This window comes from Onychomys torridus, chromosome 8 (genome assembly GCF_903995425.1).
Source record: "Onychomys torridus chromosome 8, mOncTor1.1, whole genome shotgun sequence".
In the NCBI taxonomy this organism is placed as follows: Eukaryota; Metazoa; Chordata; class Mammalia; order Rodentia; family Cricetidae; genus Onychomys; species Onychomys torridus.
In genome coordinates, this window is record NC_050450.1 from 106256426 (window position 1) to 106281005 (window position 24580).

The following is a 24580-nucleotide window of genomic DNA, read 5'->3' on the forward strand; positions in this document are numbered from 1 at the left end:
CTGGGGAGATGGCAGGCACCCAAGTGCCCTGTTGCTGAGCAGATAATGCACCTAGGCTACGGCTGTGTTTGACCATCAGATGCATATCCAGGCTGGCCAGACAGGCACCCTGGGGCGGAGGGGGGAGGAGCGGGGGAGGATGGTGGAAAGATGATGCAAGCAGGCCTGGGAGCAGAGGCTCAGGTGGAACAGACTGAGCATGGACGTGGGCAGCACAGTCCTTTCCTAGATCTGGGAAGGCTGGCTGTGCTCACACACACACCTGCTGTGCTTGGAGTGAAAGTATGTGGACCACAGAGTGGGCCATGCCTGAGGGCCATATATAGAGACAAAAGGTCAAGAGTAGACAGCAGGGATGGGAGCTGGGGTTGGCTAAGTGGTTAAGAGAATGACCTGCTCTTACAGGGGACCCGAGTTCAATTCCCAGCACCAGTTGGCTCAGAACAGCCTGTAACTCAGCTCCAGGGGGATCTGACACGTCTGGCCTCTGTGGGCACCCACACTCAAGTGTGTGCATGCACGCATACACACAATTTGAAAAATTAAATCTTAAAAGGTTCCTACAATACCTAGTTTAAAGGGGGAACAAAGCAGGGCTAATCAGGCATGGTGGCATGCACCTTTAGTTGGGAGGCAGAGGCACGTGGATCTTTGGGAGTTAGAGGCTAGCAAAGTTCTCATAGTAAGTAGGTAAGGGCACTTGCAGCCAATCCTGACATATGAGTTTGATTCCTGGAACTCACAGTAGGAGAAAACCAACTCATGTAAGTTCTCTTCCGATCTCTGCATGTATGCACACATGTGTACCCTAGCATGTATGCATGCATGTGGTCACAAATAGAAGAAATGTAAAACCTTAAATAAAAATCAAAGAGGACTGAAGAGCTGGCTCGGTGGTTAAAAAATACTTGTTGCTCTTGCAAAGGACCCAGGTTCAGTTCGAAACACCCACATGGTGACTCACAACCACCCATAACTCCAGTTCTAAAGGATATAATGCCCTCTCCTGATCTCCATGGAGCACCAGGCACACATGTGAGGCACAAACATATACAGCTGACAAAACACCTGTACACATAAATTACATTAAAATATAAAAATTAAAAAGGCAAAATTCTCTAGACTTAAGATAACTTTATACAGTGGGGGCCTGATTCCTAACGGCTCCTGCACCTCACCCTAGTCTCTAGCCCTGTAAGAGCTACTACTTCAAGACACTGAGCTGTCCTTGTGAACTCTACCCAAAGGATCTGACATAGATACAATCAGCCCATTCCTTTTCAGGTGAATGGTTCTCTTTTAGAATTCACCTGCTGTGTCTCTGTCCTCACTGTCTACTGTTTTCCAAGATTCAAATTTACTTTATGTGTGTGAGCATTCTGTCTGTATTTAGCACACCATGTGCAGGATGTGCATATGGGAGCCACAAGAGGGCGTCAGATCCCCCGGAACTGGAGCTACAGATGGTTGTGAGCTGCCATGTGGGCGCTGGGAATTTCACGAGAGGCCTGTGCAAGAACAAGGACTCTTAATAGCTGAGCCTTCTCTCCAGCCCATCCCTAGTGTCTATTCCTTATTAAAACTTTTTCAGCGATTCGAAGTCCTTTTATCCCTGCGCCTTGGGCTCCTCGTTCCAGACATGACAACAGGGAGCCCTGGACCTGGGAGCACCAAGCCCAAGCATTAGCTGGTGAGCAGATATGCTGGGTTCCCCCCACACCTAATGGTACTGTCACCCACACTCACTAACTCAATCTCCTGATGGCCCCAGTGGGGCAGGGTACAGAACACCAAAGGTTCCGCCTGACTCACACCCAGCGCATCTCAACCTGGGCTGGCCAGAATCACCTGTGACAGACACCAATGTCCACAGCAGCCTGTGGGAGAGGTGCATTGTTGTTTTGGAATCCCCAGGAAATTCTGATGTACAGCCCCTTTGGATTCACCCCAAAGCTTTGAGCCCCACGGCCTAGAGGTCAGAACTCAATGACTGGTTCCCTTGAGACATGCAGTTTCCAGGGTGTGGGACCCTGCAGTTCTGGGAAACCCATGCAGAGAGTGAGAGAGAGAGACAGAACTGACTCTGCAGAGATGTCCAGGCTTGTTGAACTGGGGGCCAGCTGGCTTGTCGCTTCTGCCACCTCGGATGAGAATGTGAAAGGGAGGAGGGGGTGCTGGCCTGCTTGGTGCCTCCATTCTGGGTCAGCTCCGTCAGCCAGCTGGGGCCCAGGGCCCTGTGCTTCCCATGGAGAGGAGGATGCTAGACCACAGACAGAGACAGGGCCATCACAGGGTGCAGAGTCTGCAGCAGGTCCAGTTGCTCGATGGCCACTCAAAGCCAACAGATGGATGTTTAATGGGTCCAGACATTGAAACACAGGGGGACTTCCAAGGGGCCAGTCCCCAGGAACATGCAGCTTCCTCCAGCCACTCCATGACTCATATGGAGACTCAGAGCAAACAGCAGGGAAGAGCAAGCTGAGGGCACAAAGGGCAATTTTGGTTACCCGGGGCAGAGTATCACAGCAGGGCGTCCTGGTTTCCCCCTACCAACAGTGCTTATCTTTAACAATGGGCCTGGAGGTCACAAGAGCCTCTTCAGGATAATGCCCTGAAGAGGGGTCACAGTGACCTCTAGCAGACCCCAAATCCCCTCCCAATACTGTAAGAGACAGAGGCTCAGAGCCAAGACAGTTGTGAGTCACTAAGACACCAACAGAATAGCAACTTCAAAAAGAAGTGTCTAGTTCCCAGAAGACACAGGGCCTCCAGCTTCCCATTTCTTTTGCTTTGTATCTGTGGCTTCCCACACTCAGCCTTGGAAGCCAGGCCCCACTTCTCCATTCTCTGGCCACAGAGAAAACTCATGATTGTCTTTGCTTTTCAACACTGAAAGGAAAATGGTCTCTTATGGTAACAGGTTGAAGTGTGACCAAACAGCCTTTGTTTAGGGGAGTCTCTCATGAAAAGGGGCAATTTACTGGTAACTCTTCTTCCTCACCCCTCCGGAGTGCCCTCAGTCTCAGCCTCAGTCTCTGTGCATCCTTGGAGGGGCACATTCTCCACATACTCTGGTGTCGTTTGTCAGCAAACTTTCCAGGTTCCCTCAAATGATCCACATGTGCACATTATTTGAACACACTCTGGTCCCTGCAGTCCTGGGCAGTGGTTCCAAGATGACCTGCCTTCTGCATAGAAAATGGACCAAGGGAGGACAGAGACACAGGCACCCACATCCCTCTCCTTGCCCACCAGACAACTGAGGTAGTAGGTTACAAGAAACTGAAATTTTCGGCGGGGGGGACGGGGGGGGGGGACTCACTTGAGAAGGGAAAAGCTGAGGCCTGCTGCCAGCAGAGAAGACCCTGGTCTCCTGAAAGGATTCCACATGGTCTCACTTGTCAGACTACCTGGCCAGGCAGCCGAGGAGCCAGGGCCAGACACAGTGATGGGTCAGTGATGGGCAGGACCACACCTTGACCAGGCCTGTTTAGCCAGGCATAAGTCTTGCCTTCTGTTTAAACCTAAACTGTGTGTCAGGAACCCAAAGAAGGGTTTGGGAGAGTCATTCTCTCCCCAGCTCCCTCTCTCTGTGTGTTTGTGTATAAGTGTAAGTGAGGTGGCATGTGCCAAGGGATCTGACAGGTTTACATGGCAGGCACTGTCCACGCTGAGCCTTTTCCTTGTTCCTCTGCCCAATGTGGCCACACCGAGTAAACCCTTCTCTGCCATTCTGTGGAGGTGGGGACACCAAGGCTGGCTTGTGACTGCTGTGTTCCTTGTTCCAGCACTTCAGGCTCTGTCCTGACTCCAGTATGCAGGGTGGGGAGACACGGAGTGGGGTGGTGCCAGCCTCTACACACCGCTCTTCCCATGAGATCCAAGCTTGGAGACGACTCCGAGGCTCGCAACCCACCTGTTCAGACGTTTGGGGCAGAGCCCTTGGCAACAGTCAACACACACAAGAGAACCACATTCCCCTGACATTTTATTGTTTACAAAACAAATGGACAGAGGGAAGGATACAATCACTATGCTTACTTTTGGGAAAGGAAGGAGTGTGAAATCTGCGCTGCCTGTCCCAGGTCCACACTGTCTCTTCAGTGAGGGTTCCCAGGCTTCTCTTGGGCTCCCTCACTTCACCTTCCAGTTTAGACTCCCACACTCTAACACAGCTGACACACATCAAAGAGAAATGGCTGAGCTCCCAGCAGAACACAGGAATACACAAAGATGTCGCCATCACGAGTCAGTAAGAGGCTGCCAAGTGGGTAGTCACCCCCAGTGGCAGTGGCCCCCAGCTTCCCAGTGGAAGGGCTTTGTGAGGGTTATCAGGGCCCTCTGCTTGCGGCAGCACCCGTGTCCTGTCCTAAGGGTGTCGCAGGATGATGAGGTGGCTGCCCCCTACAGGACAACCTCTGACCCTGACAGTGGCCTTTGCTGCCGAGCATGGACAGGAAGAGACAGCAGAAGACAGTGAAGCCTCCCGGAGAGAAGGCTGCTCAAGCTCACTGGGAGCCAGCAAGAAATGCAGGGAACAACAAGGATGGCCTCCAGTCAGGTGCAGGCCTGCTGGAACCAGAGCCCTCCCTCGGCCACTGCTGAAAGGGAAGGCATGGCAGCTTTTGAAGTTGCTAGAAGGCAGAGGCCAAGGATCCAGACTCCCTTTCTGTAAAAGACAGTGTCGCCGCTGCGGCTGTGGGGACGATTCCCTCGCTGCTGGGGGATGTGGACACTCCACTTTTGCTGTGTGATGAGGTTTGGTGACTCTGTTCTATAGGAAAGGAAATTACTTTAATAAGTTAGTAAGTCAAAGGACTGAATGGCCAGAATCCTCCCGAGGGCAGGAAGGAGGCCTTGGCCATGGGAGGCAAACCCTGTGCTAGAGGCGGCTTCAGAAATGTGGGCAGGTGTGTCCCAAGGGTGGGGCCCTTGCCCTGCCATGTAAACATTTACTTTCCAAAGGTCTGCTGAGTGTGGAATGCCAGGGTCACCTAGGAGGAAGAGGGGTGGGTGCCCATCTGGCAGGTCCACCTCAAACCGCCTTGTGCTCCCGGGGTGAGGCTAGGACAACACACCTGGCTGCCTCAGACATGTACTGGCCAGAGAACTCACGGAAAGGCAAGAGGCCAGGAAAGAGATGGAGGAAGCGTGGCTAGATTTTGAAGGCCAGGGGCTCAGGTACCTGGAGCAGTGACCAATGGCTACCACAAGGTGGCAGTGCAGAGTGAGGCGTGGGTGGACGTGGCCCTGCTGTTCCTGTCCAGGACCCCTGCCTGCCCTTGCTCTCAGTTTCAGAATGTCACCTGAAGCGGTGTCACATGGCCTGGGACTCAGCTCCCTATTCTGGAAATCTCTATCCAGGCACACAGCTCAGTTAAAAAGAAATCAGCAAACAAGCCAAAGTGCATTCCTCTGGATTTTATGGAACTGAGTCCTGGTGTGGGTCAGGCCACGCGCCCTCACCTTGCTGGGCATGTGAACTTTCTCATCTAGATGAATTCTATCCCTTCATACTTGACACTGCCGATCTTAGTCTCGGGAAGCAGGAAGCGGCCATCGAGCGTGAAGGCCACGATGTAGGTGGCGATCCTGCCACTGTCCTCTTCTGACTTGAGAGCCACGATGATCTGGTCATCGGTGTTAGGGATGAACTTGAAAGATGAGAAGCCGTGAGTGGGGACCAGCTCCCCCACGCGCCTCACAGTGATGTCCTTGAAGTCCTGGGCTGCGCTCAGCAGGAGGTTGCTGCCCTTGTGCTCATCCGCCCTCTCACTGTAGCGCTCGTGGCTGGCCCGGCGTGGCAGGAAGAACCAGCGCTGCAGTGTGTCACTCCAGCAGGCGGATTCGTGAATGAGGTAGCCTGGGGTCACAGCACAGACCAGTCACCACACATCCCAGGCCTTCTTCTCAAGAATCCTGCCACCCCAGAGGCTACACTTGGGGGCCCACCCCACCTTTCCTCTAATCTCCAGCTCTGGTGAGAACAATCACAGCTGCTCTGGGACCACCAGCAGACGCAGCACAGCTGGAGAGCGGTTCTGAGTCTACAGCGCATCCTCCACCAGTGGCCGTCATGTCCCCTCAGGGGTCTGCAGCCTTCACTTGTCTATGCCTTTGTTCCCATGGTGCACAGGGGCCAGAGAAGGTCAGAGATTCGAAAGGGAAACCTAGCGAGCAGCACAGTCAGGAAGCTCAGGGGAGCATCTCCACCCACTTCAGCATGGAAGAACTCTCTGGGTCTTGGTTCTCTGCTGCCCTTTGCCCCACACCTGACTCTGCCTCTTTCAGACAAAGGTCACCCTCCTCAGAGGCCAGGGGAAGGCAGCTCAGGCCCTAAACATCTCCTCCTCTGCTTATGAGGGCCATGACCCCAGCCATTAGAGCCCTAAACTAAGGACGAATTTTGTGGATGAGGGGGACTTCAGTGTGCAGAGGTCATCTGTCGAGGTTAGTGAGGGACAGAGACAGGAATGGCTTATTTGTCTCAGAATCCACCTACATGAAGACTCTACATCATCAACAAACCCCAGCAAGCTGTGAGACCTTCATACTTGGGAGCCTGTTGAGAAGAGCCTTACCTGGTGGTTGGATCCCAGCGGCGGCTCTCAGAGCATTGTAGCTGGACACCCAGTTCTCGTGCTCCACGTTGCCCCTGTGGCCTACCACCTTCACCCACTCAGGGTTCTCGTTCATCACCTCCCCTGTAGTGGTGGTCCATTCCTTGCCCAGGCCACCCACGTACAGGTGTTCATCCTTCACAGCAAGCCACTCAGCTTTGAAGCCTGGGACAAGAGGGCGAGCCTGAGACCCTGGTCCCCACGTCCAGCCCGGCTCTCTGATCTCAGCTGCATCCAGAGTGGCACCAAGCCTCCTGGATGTCACCAGTTACCACACCTGAAGTTCACTGGAGGCTGCATGAGAGGCCCAGAAGGGGGCCTGGCACACCTGTGCTAGGTCCCAGAGCCCCCACATCCTTTCTTACCCCCTTTTCCCCAAGGAGCCCCATCTCCTGTGCAACAACTCTAGAACCACATTAGACCAGTCCCAGACCTCCTGTGTTAGGTCTCCACTCCCCTTCAGCTCCCCAGGGCCAGCAACCCCACGTCCTGTGTGACGCCAGCAGCCTCAGGAGCCTCGTGTGCTAGCTACAGCAATTGGCAAATCGGAGCTTCCAAGTGCTGTGGCAGTTATCTGCCACCGAGGGCCAGAGCTGACAGCTCGGCACAGGCTACCTGCCTCTCACCTGCCAGGTTGTAGAGCACCACTACGTGGGTCTGTTCTTCCCTTAGCCGGGAAGAGGCAGTGACGTGCACCACCCCCGTCTTCATTTCAGAGCATTGACCCCAAAGCTCCTTCATCTACCTGACTTTACACAGGCCCCCTGGTCACGCTGGCAAAGAAGCTGTGCAGTTCCAGCACTCTCCTCCCTGACATTCCCAATCATGCCAGCTCTCCAACACCCCTGCCAGTTCCCTAGCCCCTGGGAAGCCAGGGCTGCATCTGCCTCCCCACTGTAGGAGGATGGATGCCTCTGACACCCCTAGGGTGACTCTAGAGGGACTGCTTGGTCCCTGTTGCCCGTGACCTTATGAGTCTTCTGAGCTAACTCCATGAGAAGCTGCCCCATTTGCCAATCTTTGACCCTTCTGGATGAACAATCACAACTCTGCCCTAAGCACCCTATGACCCTGCACTCTTCCCACTCAGGGGAAGAACCACCCCACACAACAGAAGCTTACAACCCTGAAGGTTATGAAGAGGAAATGGCTGAGCAGCAGCATCACTGACACGGAGGTGGAGACAGGCACTCCCGAGAGCCCCAGCCTTGGACAAACACTAGAGATTTTATCAGCCAGGCAGGGCCTGGCAGCCTATGTACAGGGACAATAAGTCTGCAGTGGTCTCCAGCTTGCTGTGAGGGACAGATCAGACCTGCTGAGGTGAGACAGCTCTTTCCCCACCCTGTGGAAGCAGCGGCTCCTCTCTGCTACACACGGGGATAACATCAACCTATTTCCAGGGGTAATTGCTGCTCAACACAAAGACCCTTGTACTGGGCTCAAAGCAGGGCTGGGTAGCAGCAGCTGACCTGTGGCCCCAATAAACTGAGATTAGAATCTGGGATCACAGTGAACCACCAAGTACCCAGCTTTGAAGGTGAGTCACCTGGTGGGAGTAATACTATACTGAGTGATCCTAAGACACCTCTGAAGACATGACGAGGACCAGGGTCCCTTAAGAGGTAAGGGAGGCAGTGGACACAGCCTTGGCTCATTCTGAAAAAGGCTTCCCACTCAGCAGCAGCCTTCCAGTGATCTGCTCAAACTTCTAGAAACAGCTTCATATAATCCCGGCAAGGCTCTGCTAAGGGTAGAGGTGGGTGGGTGGGTCAGTCGGGGTTGAATGAAATGTCACCAGGGCCTTGGATTACTTTCTGTGGTTGATCTTGAGTGTCAACTTGATGGGATTCGTGATCACTATGGAAACAAACTTCTGGGCATGCAGGTGAGGAGTTTCTAGACTGGACAGGAACCTCACCCTAATATAGGTGGCACCGTTCCACCGGTTGGGGTTCCAGACTGAATAAAAAGGAGAAAGCGAACTGAGCACCAGCATTCACCTCTCTGCTTCCTGACTGTGTGACCAGCTGCCTCACACTCCTGTCACTATGGCCTCCTCACCACGATGGACGTTACCTCAAGCTGGGAGTCACAGTAAACAGTCCCTGTCAGTTCGGTCACAACAGTGAGAAACTAATACGGCAGTGGACAAAAGCTCAGCCCACAGAGAGTGGCTCCACTTACCCTTCTCCACGGTTCCGTCGCCATCAGAAAGGATCACCCAGGGCACTGGTCTGGTGCCCTCAATCCGGTAGATGACCCCCGTTCGGTCGTCCACAGAGTATAGTTTCCCATTGAAGACGATCAGGTCAGAGAGCTCCATGCCCCGTCCCTTTTCTGCCAGGTGGGACTCCAGGACCCCATGGTCTTTATCCCACTCCACAGCCACCTTGTCCCCGCTGTCCGACAGGGTCAGGTAACCTTTCTTAAGGTAACTAAACCAAGTGTTTTCCTCTTGGGCCCTGGACCCCGTGTCCAAGTCAGCAATGACAGCGATTCGGTACCGGATCCCACCTGGAGTCCTCTGGGAGGGTGACAGGGGATAGGTGTCATTGTAGTGAGAGACATGCTCTGGGCTGAACCTCCGGCTGTGTGCATTGTGGGTGGGGGACCTGCCCAGTACTGGGGCCTGATGGTGGGAATAGAGCAGCCAGAGGAGGGCAGCACCCACAAAGGACGTCAGGATCACCCTCCAGCGGGGGCGGAAGCGAGGGTCTGTGGCCTTGGTCATGGATGCCAGCACAGGAAGGCCCCCTACACTGATCCGGAGGGAGTGCATAGGCTCACTCCATTCCCGGTGGTCAAAGGGCTGGATGGGCATCAGACTGCACGCTGGGCAGGACCTAAACCAGGCAGAAGAGAGCAGCTGGTGAGCTCTGGAAGATACCACCTCTCTAGTCCTAAGTCCAACAGGCTGAAGTCAGCCTCATCCAGGAGACGGCACTTCATGGAAGTGGTGTCCTGGCTGAACCCTGACCTCAGCAGGGAGGTCAGCAGGATGGCAAGGGTTTACAGATAGAGCAGAGGCAAAGTGTAGGTGAGGGCTAGCACCTGCAGGCTGCAGGTGCTCTAACAGAGGTGCACGTCTGAACCTGACTTGTCTCTTGAAGTCCTCTCTAGCCACCCACCCACTTGAGGGGTATCAACACTCATGCTGCCAGCCTCCGCACCCCAGTAGCGTCTCCCTCATGGCAGACCGCAGCACTGAGCCTGGAGTTCCTGGGCAGGTTCTGTAACATCTCAGTACAAAGACGGGAGGCAGAGCAAGCACTCTGCCGCTGTTTGGTCTGTCTCCTGGCACTTTTCTGTTGACCTGGTCTAGCATGCTACTCACCTTATGACTTCGGACATGGTTCTGGCTCCAGGCCCAAGCTGGGCTCTATACATGGCACAACTACAGGCCCAGGGCACTGGAGGAAGCTGGGAATTTCATCTCCTTACAACTGCCTGACCTGCCTGCTTCTAGCACACCACAAAAGCTCGGTGCCACAAAGCCTCCACGCCAGTGCTGGCTGTGGTGGAGGCGTCTGTCTCCTGACCAAAAGGTAGAGCTGCTGCTGCTTTCAGGCCCTTAGTCCTTCATCTGGATGTTTGTGGGGTGCCGCTGTACTGCAGTCACAAGGTCCCCATGTCCAGGGGCTGCAGAGGTGTTCTCTCACCATTCTGTAGGCTGCTCACAAGGCACTGGTTCCTGGATGTGCTCACGTTTTAGTTCCCAGGGTCAGGTCCAAGGAGAACAGTGGGTGCAGGGCCTGCTGCTCACAGCAAGGGTGGGAGAAGGGTCTGTGCCATTCTGGAGCTGCTGTGTCATGGTCACCTTGCAAAGTAGCTACCTTTTAGCAATGGCTACAGAACTGGTCGCCCCAAAGTGTCCCCTGCCCCATGCGGGCGGTGCCTCCTTGGGACTCACTTAGGCTCTGCCTCACACACCATGGCTCCAGAGGCCAGACCCAGGATATCAGTGTTATATCCTCATCCCGGACATGGTGCTGAGCTCTGCCAAGTGTCAAACACTGCCATGTTCCAATTCCCACTTGCACCTTAGACACTATTTCAAAATATAAGTCTGAGTTCCCCAACTTCAAGCCAGTTAACCCAATCCTCCTCAGGAATGGATGGCATCACCATAAACACCATCACCAAGTCAAAATTCCCATAAAACCCAAAGAAGAGGTGCAGTTTGGGTGTGAATGTTATGCTTCAAATTGCCACAGTGCCAAGAAGTGCCCTCAACCCTTTCCTTTGCCTTCTCAAATGGCTTCTCACCGGCAGGTGTGTCCATCCAAAGCCTGTTTGACTCATGACGCATCTGCACACCCCATGCCAATGGTCTCCCCAGTTCCTCTGCAGCCCTCTCCTCCTCTGCCACCCAGCAGCCGGCACTACTTGCTAGGCAACCTTTAAAGGCTCCTTGGTCCTCCCTGGCACCCTGCTCCTAACCACTAATCACGAGGGTCCTCATTTCTAGGGCAAACCTTGCCATTCCCTTGCCTGGCTCTGCAGAACTGCCTCGCTCACACCCTTGGGTCCTCGTCTGCTCTCCTTCTGTGGGAACTTTGCAGGGTCAGGGCTTCCTGCTTCATCTCTGGCACCCGGCTCAGAACTAGCAGCCAAGAGAAGAATCAGCACACGTCTTCTGAAGGATTGAAAGAGCAACACCACACTAGGTTCCCTTCCGTCACTCTGAAAGTGCACAGCTCTAGATCAAGGCCTGATGAACAAGCCTCTCAGCTACCCAGCATGAGCCACAGGCCCAACAGACATGATCGCTATGTAGAGTGCCACACACTATGAAACGTCATCATCCTTAGTGTCTGGAACCCTCACACTTGTCTCTACTCAACCAACTCTGCATTCCTGTGAGCCACCACACCGTCACCGTTCTGAAAGTCACCAGTCCACCTGCTCCAAGATAGGATACAGCCCATATCCCCACACCTCTGTTCAGGGAGAGGGACTCTCGGCCACCCTAACAGGCTGACACTGGTTCCTCAGCCACTCGCTTGGTTTGTAGATATCCTGTCCACCTGGCTGGCTCATGTGTGCTCCTGGACTCTCCTCTCAGGGACACTGACTTGCTCCATGAACAGAGGACCTGGAGTCTGTGTAGAAGCAGGTCTCCCCACCCCTGCTCCAGCGCCCTGCTCACTGTCTCCAGAGCATCACACTCAGTGCGCTTTCCTCCATCTTGCAGCCATGGGCCCACGGCTGCATTCCTGAGCTCAATGTGCCTCTCCAGACACTGCCCCTCTTAGAGTCAGGGAGACTTCTCTGCTGGCCCAGGAGACCATCCCAGGAGCGGCTGCTGCTTCTCTTTCCCCACACACTTAGGCAGGCACCTAAGCTGAACTTGGTATCATGCCCACAGCCTTGGACCTAGTCCTATTTCACCCAGACCTCAAACCTAGTGCTCCAGACCTTCAGGATCCAGAGACTTCAGACAAGAACTTCTCCTTTGTGGGTCTCAGCATTCTTCCTAGACCTGCTGACAATTAAGCCAGATGCAGAGGAAGAGGGGCCTCCTTGTTAGCCTTCTTACTTACACGCTCTCCTTACCTGACACAGTCCACAGAGAACCTCCCTTGGTTTTTCAGCCCAGCCTCCCACAAACTAACTTCAGACAAGAGAAGCTCTGCAAATCCAGAGTCTACATTGCCCAGACCATGATGCAACTGCTCCCCCGACCGGGGATGTACATCTCTGACCACACAGGGCCATCTAGAACCCCCCAAAAGTGCTGTAACAGCCATGCTTTCACTGTGCTGCCCTCTCTGGCCAGGCGTTCTCACCCAGCAAGTCATCCCTCCCATGGGAGGCTGCTACTGTCACTGTCCTCTACCTAGGAGCCTTCCATACCAGTACAGACTTTGAAGGAGTGATTAAGGACCTCAGCGAGGAAGCTGTCCAGGAGAACACAAGGCAATCATAGGTGTTTCTTTTCCCTTTTTCCAGACAGGGTCTGGCCTTGAACTCAAGACAACCTTTCTGCCTCAGCCTCTTGAGTGCTGCGCTGTCACAAGTGTTTTCTACAAAAGGCAGGGAGCGATGGGTAGAGAGAAGGCCACACAAACACAGAGGTAGAGGGTGGGGGTTGATATGGCCTCAAGCCTAGGAATGAATGCCTGAGGAGCTGGGAGGCCAGAATGAGTCCCCTAGAACTTTCAGAAAGAGCTCTGGGACACCCTGATTTCAGCTCTGTGGCAATGACACTGGGACCGAGGTTTTTGGGTCACTGACTCTCCAGACCTGTGTGTGAAGATGTAGGCCACCTTAGGCTACTGCACATGTCATTCTCTTGACCCCTCCTGACAGTGGCCCAAGGACCACCAGCACCCAAGCCAACCCAGACCTAAGGGAAGGGACTGTCCAAGAGCAAAAGGAAGAACAGGAACCACCGGGGCTTGGGCACCTTTGGTCAAAGGAGGGAAGGACCTGCTTTCCACAACAGCAGGCTTCTAGAAACTTCTGCCTTCCTTCCAGAAGCCTCTTCCCGGCCTTCCTCTTACTTCTCCAGGAGGACAGTTTCAGGTCAGCTGCCTTTCCACTGGCATCTTTCACCTCAGCTACTCAGGGCCTGAGACTGACGTGTGTCCTGTGGCTGTAGATGCTGACCAGGCCACAAGACAGGAGCCAGTGGATGCAAGGGACAAGATGGACAGCAGTACCAGGAAAGGACAGGCGTGGGCTTGCCTCCTCCCGGCCCCCAGAGGAACCCCGAGGTCATTACGGGGTTGGTATGGTTGTGGCAAGAAGTCTGTCCACCTTGCCTGCAGCGTGACATGTTCTGACCTGAGCACTGTAAAGTCACAGCTCCTTCCAGACCGCTCGCTCAGGGCGCTGGCCCATGGCCTGCAGACGGGCTCTCCCCCAGACTCAGAGGCACCCTGCTGGCACTCTTCTTCCTGAACCAACCCTACTCCAGTACAACATGGCTGCAAAGAGACATCAAAGTGCCTAGCACGCAGAAGGCACAGGTGCCTTCCCTCCCCACCCCTCTTATGCAGTGGGTACTGAAGAGATAACGACCCTCAGACTTAAAACAGCAAGACCACACCTCACTTCCTCATGAGACACACGCATCTGTCTGTCCACTCCAAAGGACATTTCTAGATGACCAAAGGAATTAGCCACAAGCCACAGAGGGAGTGTTTTTCTCTGTGTACCCAGGATATGCCAGGGCTGCTGGCCTAACTGTTAGGAAGAGCATGGGCAGAGGGCACCTACCTCCATGGCCACCCTTGGGTCTATACAGCACAATGCAGAACTACAGCCAAGGTGGCCTGTCCCCTTCTTACTTCCTTCACAAGTGGCCTGCGTGTGTAACAGGTGGCAGCTCAAACAGGTTCAAGGCGGCTGTCAGAGCTGACTCCTCCCCTCCAGGATCAAGGAAGGGCTGTTCTTTGAGCTACTACCTCGCCCCTCTCTTCAGGCCTGCAGAAAGGGCTCCCCGACTCCTTCCAGGCCAGAGAGGGGACAGGCTTCCTATGTCCAGCACAGACTGCTGTGGAAGGGGGAGGCAGACACCCAGGGCTTCCCAGCAGCCTCTGAGGGCAGAGGAAGCACACCTGTGTACAGCCACAGCTTAGGCACCTGGACATGGAGGCTGCCTCCTGGTTTTGTGCTTTGCCAAGCTGAGCGGTGAACCAAAGAATTCATTCCCGATTTAGACTAGGCGGACAGTCAGGGGAATGAGAAGAAAGGCAGTGTGTGTTCTAGGGGCTACGGAGGCCACTCAGACCCTTTTCAAAGGCCAAGATGGGTCTTCAACATCTGCACCCATCCCCAGTGTCTTACACAAAGGCAGTGACAATCCTCTCCTGAGTCAACGTCTGCACTACTAGGGTAGTTTTGTTGTTGTTGTTGTTTTCCAGGCTATTTTTAAGTCAACTACTCAGGAGGAATGTTAGTTACTGGGTCTGTAACTAATTACTACAGACATGGCAGCTGCAACATCACACATCCTTATTTCCCAGCCCTGCAGAAGTCTGGATTGGCCTCACTGGGCTTCGCCCAAAGGCTGGTTCCTTGCCCAGGCTTTGCCAGCCCCAAAGGCTGACCTCACTCCCTGCCTGTGGTCCCGTCCTCCCTGTTTAGAGCCAGCAGTACTGACTCCCACCAGTGGTTCTCTGCAGCCGTCCCTCTTGCTATTCTGCTTCCCTCTCATAGTTTTAAGGGCCCTGAGGTCACTTTCCCCTGGAGAAAATTTCCCCAGTTTCAGATAAGGTATTCTCAGCCTTAATCCCCTTTCTTATACAGTGTAGCGCATGCACAGGCTAGGGGGTGAGGTAGACATGGCTGCCTTGAGGCTCATTACAGCTCACACCAGGCCTAAGGTGGGTGCAGAAGCTTCAGAACTGTCACAACACTGCCTTATCTGCTTACTTTGTATCCCCAGTACCCTGGAAGGAATCCTAGCAGAGGAGCTGCCTTCCAGGTCAAACTGACACCCTAGCACTGGATGCCAGCATGCCTAAAACCAAGGGTATGACAATCCCAGCGCAACTCAGGCCAGCACTCAGTTCCAGAGCTTCCCTCAGTGCCAGCTCCTGGGACAGGACCCTAAACCATTCTGATGGGTCCCACCTCATGCTCACCTGTACCTCACTGCTCATGGTTGCTTGCCCTCAACACACTGGAGCCTCCTCCTCCACAGCACTCCTCCTCCTCTCCACAGCACTCCTCCTCCACAGCACTCCTCCTCCTCCTCCACAGCACTCCTCCTCCACAGCACTCCTCCTCCTCCACAGCACTCCTCCTCCCCAGCCCACATCCTCCTCCTCCTCCACAGCACTCCTCCTCCACAGCACTCCTCCTCCTCCACAGCACTCCTCCTCCTCCTCACAGCACTTCCTCCTCCTCCAAACAGCACTCCTCTCACAGACCCTCCTCCTCCACAGCACTCCTCCTCCTCCTCCACAGCACTCCTCCTCCTCCTCCACAGCACTCCTCCTCCTCCTCCTCCACAGCACTCCTCCTCCTCCTCCACAGCACTCCCTCCTCCAAGGCACTCCTCCTCCTCCTCCACAGCACTCCTCCTTCCCCACAGCACTCCTCCTCCTCCTCCACAGCACTCCTCCTCCTCCTCCACAGCACTCCTCCTCCTCCTCCACAGCACTCCTCCTCCTCCTCCACAGCACTCCTCCTCCTCCTCCACAGCACTCCTCCTCCTCCTCCACAGCACTCCTCCTCCTCCTCACAGCACTCCTCCTCCTCCACAGCACTCCTCCTCCTCCACAGCACTCCTCCTCCTCCACAGCACTCCTCCTCCTCCTCCACAGCACTCCTCCTCCTCCACAGCACTCCTCCTCCTCCTCCACAGCACTCCTCCTCCTCCTCCACAGCACTCCTCCTCCTCCACAGCACTCCTCCTCCACAGCACCCCTCCTCCTCCTCCTCCACAGCACTTCCTCCACAGCACTCCCTCCTTCCACACCCACTCCCTCCTCCACAGCCATCCCTCCTCACAACTCCTCTCCTCCTCCTCCACAGGCATCTTCCTCACCCTCCTCCTCCTCCACAGACCCCCAACTCAGCTCCTTCCTCCTCCACAGCACACTCCCCTCCTACCTGCACATCCTCTTCCTCCTCCCACAGCACCCTCCTCCCTCCACCATTCCTCCTCCTCCTCCTCCAGCACTCTCCTTCCAAGCACTCCTCCTCCTCCTCAGCACTCTCCTCTCTCCGCTCTCCACAGGCCTCCTCCTCCAGACTCACTCCCTCCAAAGCACTCCTCCTCCTCCTCCTCCACAGCCCTCCTCCTCCTCCTCAGCACTCCTACCTCAGCACTCCTCCCACAGCACTCCTCCTCCTCCTCCCACAGCACCCTCCTTCCTCCACAGCACTCTCCTCCTCCTCACCACTCCATCCAGCACTCTCCTCTCCACAGCCACCTCCTCCCTCCTCCACAGCACTCCTCCTCCTCCAACAGCACGTTCCTCCCTCCCTTCCACAGCACTCCTCCTCCACAGCACTCCTCCTACCTCCCAAGCAATCCTCTCCTGCCTCCCCACAGCACCCCTCCCTCCCACTCTCCTCACAGCACTTCCCTTCCTCCACAGCACTCCCCTGCCATCCACAGCATCCTCCTCCTCCATCACACAGCATTCGTCCTCCTCCACAGCACTGCGCTCCTCCTCCTTCACACGAACTCCCCTCCTCCTCCTAACCCCAGGACACGCCAACATCCATCCTCCTCCTCCTCCTCCACGCATGCATTCCTCACAGTCACTCCTCCTCCTCCAGCAACTCTCCCTCCGCCTCCCCTCTCTCCAAACACTCCCTCCCACAGCACTCCTCCCTCCTCACGCACTCCTCCTCCTCCACAGCAACTCCTCCTCCTCCACAGCACTCCTCCTCCTTCAGGGCAGTCCTCCTTCGTCTCTTCTATTCTTTCCCCCTCCTTTCTCAATGTCCCCTGAGCTCTGTGCGTTGTAGTGTTGGGACAGCTGTGCCATCTGGGGCTGACCACTCAGCAGTGACTTCCTCTCTGTACGTTGTAGCCGGAGGACTTTGATGGCGGCAGGTTCTGCACAGAGACTCATGTGGTGTTTCTGGGCTTCCTGGCTGGGTTTCTGTCGGGGAAAGAGGAGCATAGCCAGGAAGACAGAAGAAGGTTGAGAGAGGCTTTGCTGCCGAGGGCCTCCCCGCCGCCTTCTTCAGTCCAAAGGGCTCTATGCCATGTCTTGCAGCATCATGTTCTGAGCACCAGAACCTCTGCCATGTTCCGAGCAGCTGGGGCCTGGACTAGGTGCTATAAGGAAATGAAAGAAAGACAGACACACAGACACACATATAGCACAACTGATGTCAGCTGGGTTGTGTCCACTCTGATGGAGTGGGGCTAAGTGCAACAAGCCCAGCCTCAGGGGTGTTTACTACGTACAGTGCAGGGGCAGGACGCTCCGTAGGAGGGGTGGCTGGGCCAGCAGTCTCAGGCTGTAAACACCCCACAGCAGGAAGCGGCTGCTGCTAGTTTTCCTACACACTGGTCAGTCGCTTGTGCTTGGACCCCAAGGAAGGCTTTACCATCCCTCTGAGACTCACTTGGGGAAGGTTCCATGGGCCTGAGGCATTAGGGTCCCTGACATGGCCATGCCCAGGTCAACCAGGCACATCCACTCAGACCTTCACGCACTCAGGGCTTTCTCTGCTCCCTGCATGCCCTTCTTTCAGAAGGCTTTGGTTCCCGTGGCTCTGCGTAAAAGATGACGCACCCTTCACTCCCACCGTACCTGCCTTCTCTCATTTTCTCACCGCCTCTCTGTGACGTGCTTAGGACTATGCTTCCACCAGGGGGCGCTCCTACTTTATTTATCAAGTAAAATATTGCATCAGGTTTCTCCTTTGCCTCTGTGCTAATTGAAAACATGTATTACCAAAACAGAGGAAGCCAGTAGAGACGGAGAAACTGAGGCACGGAGAGGTCAAATGGCTGAATGAAAGTTGAGAGGCATGTAAATGGCCACAGTAGGAGTGTGCTGACCTTGGAGAGGGATAAACCTTACACTGGTTTTCTTCCAGCTGTGAGGCCCTGCACAAGCCGTGTATCTGGCCTGTCCATGCAGCTGCCAATCCTGAGCTCCACCTGCCTGAGCCCCCGAGAATACAAGGCTGCGCCGGGTTGGAGCCGTGAGCTCGGGCCAGTGTCCAGGAGCAGGCCTGGATGCCAGGTTTCCTTTCCCATCTCAGCAACTTCTGTGGATCCCGAGAGGTTCCCCCAACCCCCTCTTGGCAGTGGGACACCACCAATGGGAGCCTGCCTGTCGTACTACCCTTTGGAATGGAATTCAAAAGTTTGCAAAACCAGCCTTTGCCTGTGGGATAGCTGGGCAGACGGGCCCAGAATAGCTGGGTTGGCAGGCTGTTAGGGCCCCAGTGGGAGATGCCATGGAGCTGCTAATGACATGCTGTGTCGCCCAACTGCAGGGAGGCCTCACAGCCCTTTTCCAGCAATCAGAAAACAGCAGCAGGGATGGCATGGGCAGGGAGGAAGAAATGATTGCCAAACGGGGGCTGGAGAGATGGCTCAACGTGCAGGGGTGCGGGGTGGGGGACAGAGTGGGGCGGGGTGGTGGTGGTGGTGTCTGGAACCTGCTGGATAAGCATGGGGACTGAGTTTTCAAAGGAAATCAGGTGGAGAGTGACAGCATCCTCCTCCGGCCTCTGCTTGTCTGGACACACACAGACACAGACACAGACACACACACACACACACACACACACACACACACACACACACACACACACACACACACACACACACACACACATAGACACAGGCCAAAAAACACCAAAGAGATACACCACATATACACTCACATATATGTATACACAAATTAAACAAATAAACAGCTTTACAAGAGTGTGCCCTCCATGGTGAGCTGCAGGAGACTCTCCAGTGACCTTCCTGTCCTTCTCCAGGAGCTGCCCTGGTCTAAGAAGAGAGAGTCACTTACCTGGGAATGAGGAGGAAGTCTTTGATGATTTGACACAGACACCCTTGGGTAGGTGCAGCCCTTAGGGAATTCAGGGTGGAAGTAGCTTACGGCTCATTTGGGAGCTTGACAGGAAGCCCCTGGAGGAGTACTTGGTCTTGATGTCTGTCCCATCTACTCGGGCGATGACATCCGACCAGCCACAGCTGACCACGGCACTGCTGCTGACTTGGCTTTGTTTATTGGTTGTTGGTGTGTTTCACCACGACTCTTGCTTTAGCCTGCAGGGAAGGCTTGGGCTATGGGGAAACAGGCTCTGGGGTGCTTGTGGCAGGGATGGAGGGAGACCAGAAATTCTGCAAAGCATTCCCTGCTTTGCCAAACTTCCTGTCTTTCTTACAGTTTCAAAGCAGAATGAAGTTGATGACAAGGGCTTTAGGAGCCTAGCAAACTGTCCAGCTCAGTGAGACATTTTATTTCTTCTCTGACACTGGCGTGCCTTGGCCTTTGGGACCTGGCCTTGTGAGTCCCTCTGTCTGTTTTCCTGTTGAGTTGCCGGTTGTGATGACACCCTCCAGACACACTCCATCTCTCTTCCCTCCCCTTGGAACTCTGCATGCCTCTGAACCTTCTGGCCTTGGGCATGGTGGGAAGCTACAAGTTCCCTTTGCTGTGTTTAGTACGAAGATTTTCCTCTCCCAGTTTCCACCACAAAGAAAACGAACAAGCCCCCTTTCAGATCTCCTGGTAGATGTGGAGGCTCGGTCTAAGAGGCTGGAAGGAGAGAGGTTATACTTAGAATACCAGTAGTTATACTAGTCTACTATACTATGGAAGCGTTCTCTGTCCACTTCACCAACCTTCTTATTAATCATGTGAGGAAATTCGGGTGTAGGGTGGCTTATCCAAAATTCCCCAAAAGATGCCAGGCGTAGTGGTGCACATACATAGTCCCAGCAATCAGAAGGCTGAGACAGAGGGATTGATATTAGTAGGAAGCCAGTCAGGTTAGTGAGTGAGGTTCTGTCTCAAAAGAAAAACAAGAAAGAAGAATGGGGAGTTATTTGCTAAATGTTTCTTTGCAATCACCAGGACCCAAGTTCTAGCCCAGAATCCATGTTACAAAGAAAGGAAGAAAGAAAGAAAGAAAGAAAGAAAGAAAGAAAGAAAGAAAGGAAGGAAGAAAGGAAGGAAGGAAGGAAGGAAGAAAGGAAGAAAGAAAGAAAGAAAGGAAGGAAGGAAGGAAGGAAGGAAGGAAGGAAGGAAGGAAAGAAAGAAAGAAGGAAAATTAAGGTGAAGGGGTTTATAATCCAGGTGCTGGGGAGGAGACAGGCAGAGTTAGGACTTGCTGGCCAGCCAGCCTTGCCTACTTGATGGGTTCCAGAGTAGTGAGACTGTGGATTGAGACTCAAGGTTTCCCTCTGACCTCCACACCCATGCTTACACACATGTATGTGCACTGGAACACACATGTACATGTATACACACACACACAAGTAATTCTGTTTGTTTACTTATTTGTTTACTTTATTTATAGTGTCTCACTATGTATCTCTGGCTGTCCTGGAACTTGCTACGTAGACCAGGCTGGCCTCAAACTCATGGGGATCCACTTACCTCTGCCTTTCAAGGGCTGGAATTAAAGATGTGCCACCGTACCTGGCCAATACATATAATTAAAAAATAAAGCAAAACAAACCAACCACCTCCCACTCAAATCTCCCAAATACAAAAACAGGTCTGAAACCTTGGTCTCTGCTAAGTTTGACAGGAACTTGGTAGTACAATGTGACTTGAGCTGTCTTGCAACAGCATGGCCTTCATTTATTGCCCTGGAGAATAGTCAAGTACTCGGATCTGCCCCAAACCACTGGGTGAGCTGCTTTCTGGGAAATTTCCATCTTACTCTGAGTCCATTTGGCCCAGATAACTACAGATCAGAGACTTGGAGCCCATCTTTGTAATATTCACAAGGAACCAAGCCTGTGAGTTTGGCTACCATTCCCCAGGCTGGGTTGAGGGAAAGACATGAGGCCAGGATGCAAAACCTCATGTTGGAATGAGCCAGTTGTGCAGACTGCCTGTTATTTGGTGTATTTCTAGAATGTTCTACTGTTTTGGGCCTTCTAGTTGGCATCTCAGAATTTCATTAGAGTGTTGCCATCTTGGATGTGTGGGGTGAGGGCAATTCCTCTGCCTCCACATCTTTCCCTCTCCTGAGTCACACGCCCAGTTTCAGGAATAGTGTTGTGAGCAGGTCTTCCTGGAGCTGAGCCTTCTGGGTAGGACCATGCAAGCTGTGCTGCTACACCCACCCTTCACAAGACTTTGGAGGCTCTCTGTTGTCACTGCAGCAGCCTAGGAGGGGTTAAGTGCCACTTCTGCTGCTGCTGCTCTCCCTGGAATCCCTACTGCAAAGAATGTGGGGACAGAGTGACAGGGGACAGAGCAGGTCCATGTGCTGGGTGGGAAGCGTCATGTCACTCACAGGAATGAGAGTCTTATCCCTGTGTTTTCCTATATCGATAACCAAGAATGCAGTTTCACTCCGCCTTAGATATGTGCTAAGCAACAGGAAGTGTCTTGCTAGGCCAAGGCAGGTCACATCTCTGGCGGGAACACATCTACTTATTCTGGACATGACTTGTGTCCTTAAGTGGCACCGTCCCCCCAACCCTCCCACCCCCACCCCCGCCCTGTGGGTACCAGAAGGCTCAGCAACATCTCTCTTTCTCATGGGGTTGGCACTTGGACTTGGAATTTCTGGAGAAGCCTGTGGGAATTCACAGGCTGCTCCCTGCCATCAGAATCTGCCCTCTTGTCCCTCCATCCATCCTTGCCCCTTCTGGACTCTGCCCTCTACTGATCTATGCCTGGCCTTTGGGCGAGATGATGGAGGTACTGGGCTTGTTCTTGCCTGCCTCCCCGCTTTGATTCTGTTGGCCCTTTTTCGTGCTGGCACAACAGAGAACAGCAAAGTGCAGCTTTGTTTATTTTGCTTGGGATATCCTAAACTAGCAGCCTGTTTATTTTGCTTGGGATATCCCAAACTAGCATCTCCTGCCTATAGAGAGGAGGGAGGAAGGGAAGGGTTGGAGGGATGGGGGAAGGGGAGAGAAGGGAGAGAGAGAGAGAGAGAGAGAGAGAGAGAGAGAGAGAGAGAGAGAGCGCTCAGAGGCTCAGAGGCATTAGGACCTTTTCTCCTCTCTTTTATTGGTTGTGATAAGATTCCAGGGCAAGCCATCTGACTCAGTGTTTGGGGATGGAGAATAGCAGGGACTTTTCCATAGAAGTATCCCCACGGGAAGAGACTCACAAGGGCATGTGTGTAAAATTAAGAAATTCCAGAGCGGAGCTGCCTAGCAGAGGCTGAGCAAGCATCTGGCTCAGCACTGCACTCCACTGCACTTCACTGGAGGACCTGAACCTTCTGGAGGCTGCCTGCTCACCTTTGCCTCACAGGGTTCTCTAGACTCTGAACAATTGAGCCATCTCCTTCCAATACATACTTGCATGAACACAAAACGTGCCTTTCTTTTGCAAAGGGATTGTGGATGTCCCCAAACCTACCCATGGGTCCCTGGATTGCAAGTAGATGTCCTGCTGGAAAGTGTCTCAGATGGGCCGCTGTTTGGAGTCAGGGTTGCCCACATGCCTAAGTCAACTCCCTAACCACCAATTAACTTCAGATTCTCAGCCTTTTTGCAGTTCTCTATCCTGAGTGGAGCACCCTTGTCCTGGGCTCCCCGCCACCTCCACATCTGGAAAGACCTCTAGATAAACAGAAGTGTTCATCCTCATCCCCTCCAAGCCTGCACTAGCTCCCCAGGGTGTCCAGAAGGAGGGAGCATTGGCCAGCCAGGCAGCCAGCCGGGCACACACACAGTTAATCTTCTAAGGCTGCTGTTTGGATAAAAAGCGCTAGGAGCGTTCTAGGCTCCTCGGCAGCTCACATCTGGCTGGGGTTTGCTCTTTGTATGTGTCCCGCTTTCTTCCTCTCTTCCTTTACTTTTGAGAGAAACCACGTTTCCGCTTCTGGCCAAAGAGACCTTGGAGGCAGCTGAGGAGATAAAGGTGTTGGGACCGCTGTGGCTTGCACCGCTCCCTCTTCCTCACCCTTAACTCCCCCCCCCCCCCCCCCCCGGGGACTATTTTTCTCCCTCGGGCTCGCTCTCTCTTCTTTCCCTTTGCTTTGACGCATCTGTGCTTCCCCTCTGACCTGGCCTAGAAAAGACTCAGCCCCTGAGAGATGCTTTAAGAGTCAGTGTCCCGAGAGCCCCGAGAGGCGGCGGGAGGATTCGATTGGCACCGCCGGCTCAGCTGGACGGAGGTAGGTGGCTTGGCCGTCGGACAAACCAGGAAGGACTCAGTGCGTCTGAGCTCTGTCTTCGTGGCTTCGTCTGGGCGCCAGAGCAGAGCTGAACAGACACCTTCCCTGTAGTGAGGTGTGAGGTGGTGTCTATGGCAAAGGTGCAGACGGACTGACGGAGCAGAGGAGTTTGGGGGACAGCGTTATGCTGTTCTCACTAACTCCCCCTGCTCAGATTGGCTCTTCCCAGGCAGCCGCTGGGGCTCCCCGGAGCGTGCAGGAGGCGGGCTCCTTGGCAGCTAGGATGCTGCCAGGACCAACTGCACCTTCTCTCACTGTTTGGTGGGGCGTCTTTTTTCCGGGTGATTTTTAGAGGATGTTCCCACCTGGCACCACGCTGTCCCTGCCAGATCACCTAGGCCCGCTGGTATCCAGGTCTAGACCATCTGTCAGTGGTCAGCCGGAGGAGCCCCAACACTGAACAGGAAGTGTGGACTTTGGGGACTTTGGCCCCCTCTTCTAACAGCTGTTTCTGGATGGCATCCAGCCTGGGCAGGAAAAAACAAATGTCCCTTCTCTATGGACCTTCCTGGGAAGTAAAGCTGCCTGTCTTGCTAAGAGTGGCCAGAGCTAGGGCTGCAGTCCCTAAGATGCCCCGGGATACCTTTGCACAGCCCATGTCTACCTGCCCATGCCCACCTACTACTCAGATGCCTGGGCATCCCTACAGGTGTAGATGTCATCCTTCTTGGTTAACCTGAGCCCCACTCGGTCATCTCTGGGCCCACCCAGGCTGCTTCCTGCCCTGGAGAGCTGGATTTCTCTGGGGAGCCCTCTCTTCCCACTTCTGTTACTCCCTGCCCTGCCCTTATCTATGGGGGGGGGGGCTGCCTCTCCGACTCTTTCTGCCCCGTCTTCCCTTGTTTCTCAGAACGGGGACTACAGAATATGCTTCTCCAGCTTTGGGTTCGAGATGTGGCTCAGTAGTGTTGGGTAGTGCCCAGCACATGTAAGGCCCAGGGTTGAATCCCCAGTAATGGAAACAATCAAATACCAACTCTGATTTTCACTGAGCATGTTGGCTCAAGACTGTGAGGCAGGTGGGAAGGCTGCTGTGAGTCTGAGGCTGTCCTGAGTCAGATAACCAGCTGAGGTCAGCCCAGGCTATACAGTGTGAGGTGCTGTTTCAAAGCAACAAAAAGAAAAGAAAAACA

General features: G+C 54.1%; 2 protein-coding genes across 6 annotated transcripts in view; one reads left to right on the top strand and one right to left on the bottom strand.

The window, feature by feature from the left end:
• Positions 1 to 3971: 3971 nt before the first annotated feature.
• Positions 3972 to 24580, bottom strand: part of Cant1 (calcium activated nucleotidase 1) — a 22411-nt gene continuing 1802 nt past the window's right edge. For 4 of the 5 annotated variants that reach the window (XM_036196632.1, XM_036196630.1, XM_036196631.1 and 1 more), the window contains exons 3-5: positions 8808 to 9466; positions 6582 to 6785; positions 3972 to 5863 (exon numbers count right to left, since the gene is read on the bottom strand). In XM_036196632.1, the coding sequence (XP_036052525.1) occupies positions 5493 to 5863; positions 6582 to 6785; positions 8808 to 9444 (1212 nt within the window). In that variant the 5' untranslated portion in view covers positions 9445 to 9466 and the 3' untranslated portion in view covers positions 3972 to 5492. The remainder of the gene's footprint in view (positions 5864 to 6581; positions 6786 to 8807; positions 9467 to 24580) is intronic. The other variant, XM_036196628.1, reaches the window with a different exon arrangement.
• The window catches only part of C1qtnf1 (C1q and TNF related 1), a 22522-nt gene continuing 21137 nt past the window's right edge, over positions 23196 to 24580 (top strand). The window contains exon 1 of the mRNA XM_036196633.1: positions 23196 to 23387. The gene's annotated coding sequence lies outside the window, so the exon portion shown is untranslated. The remainder of the gene's footprint in view (positions 23388 to 24580) is intronic.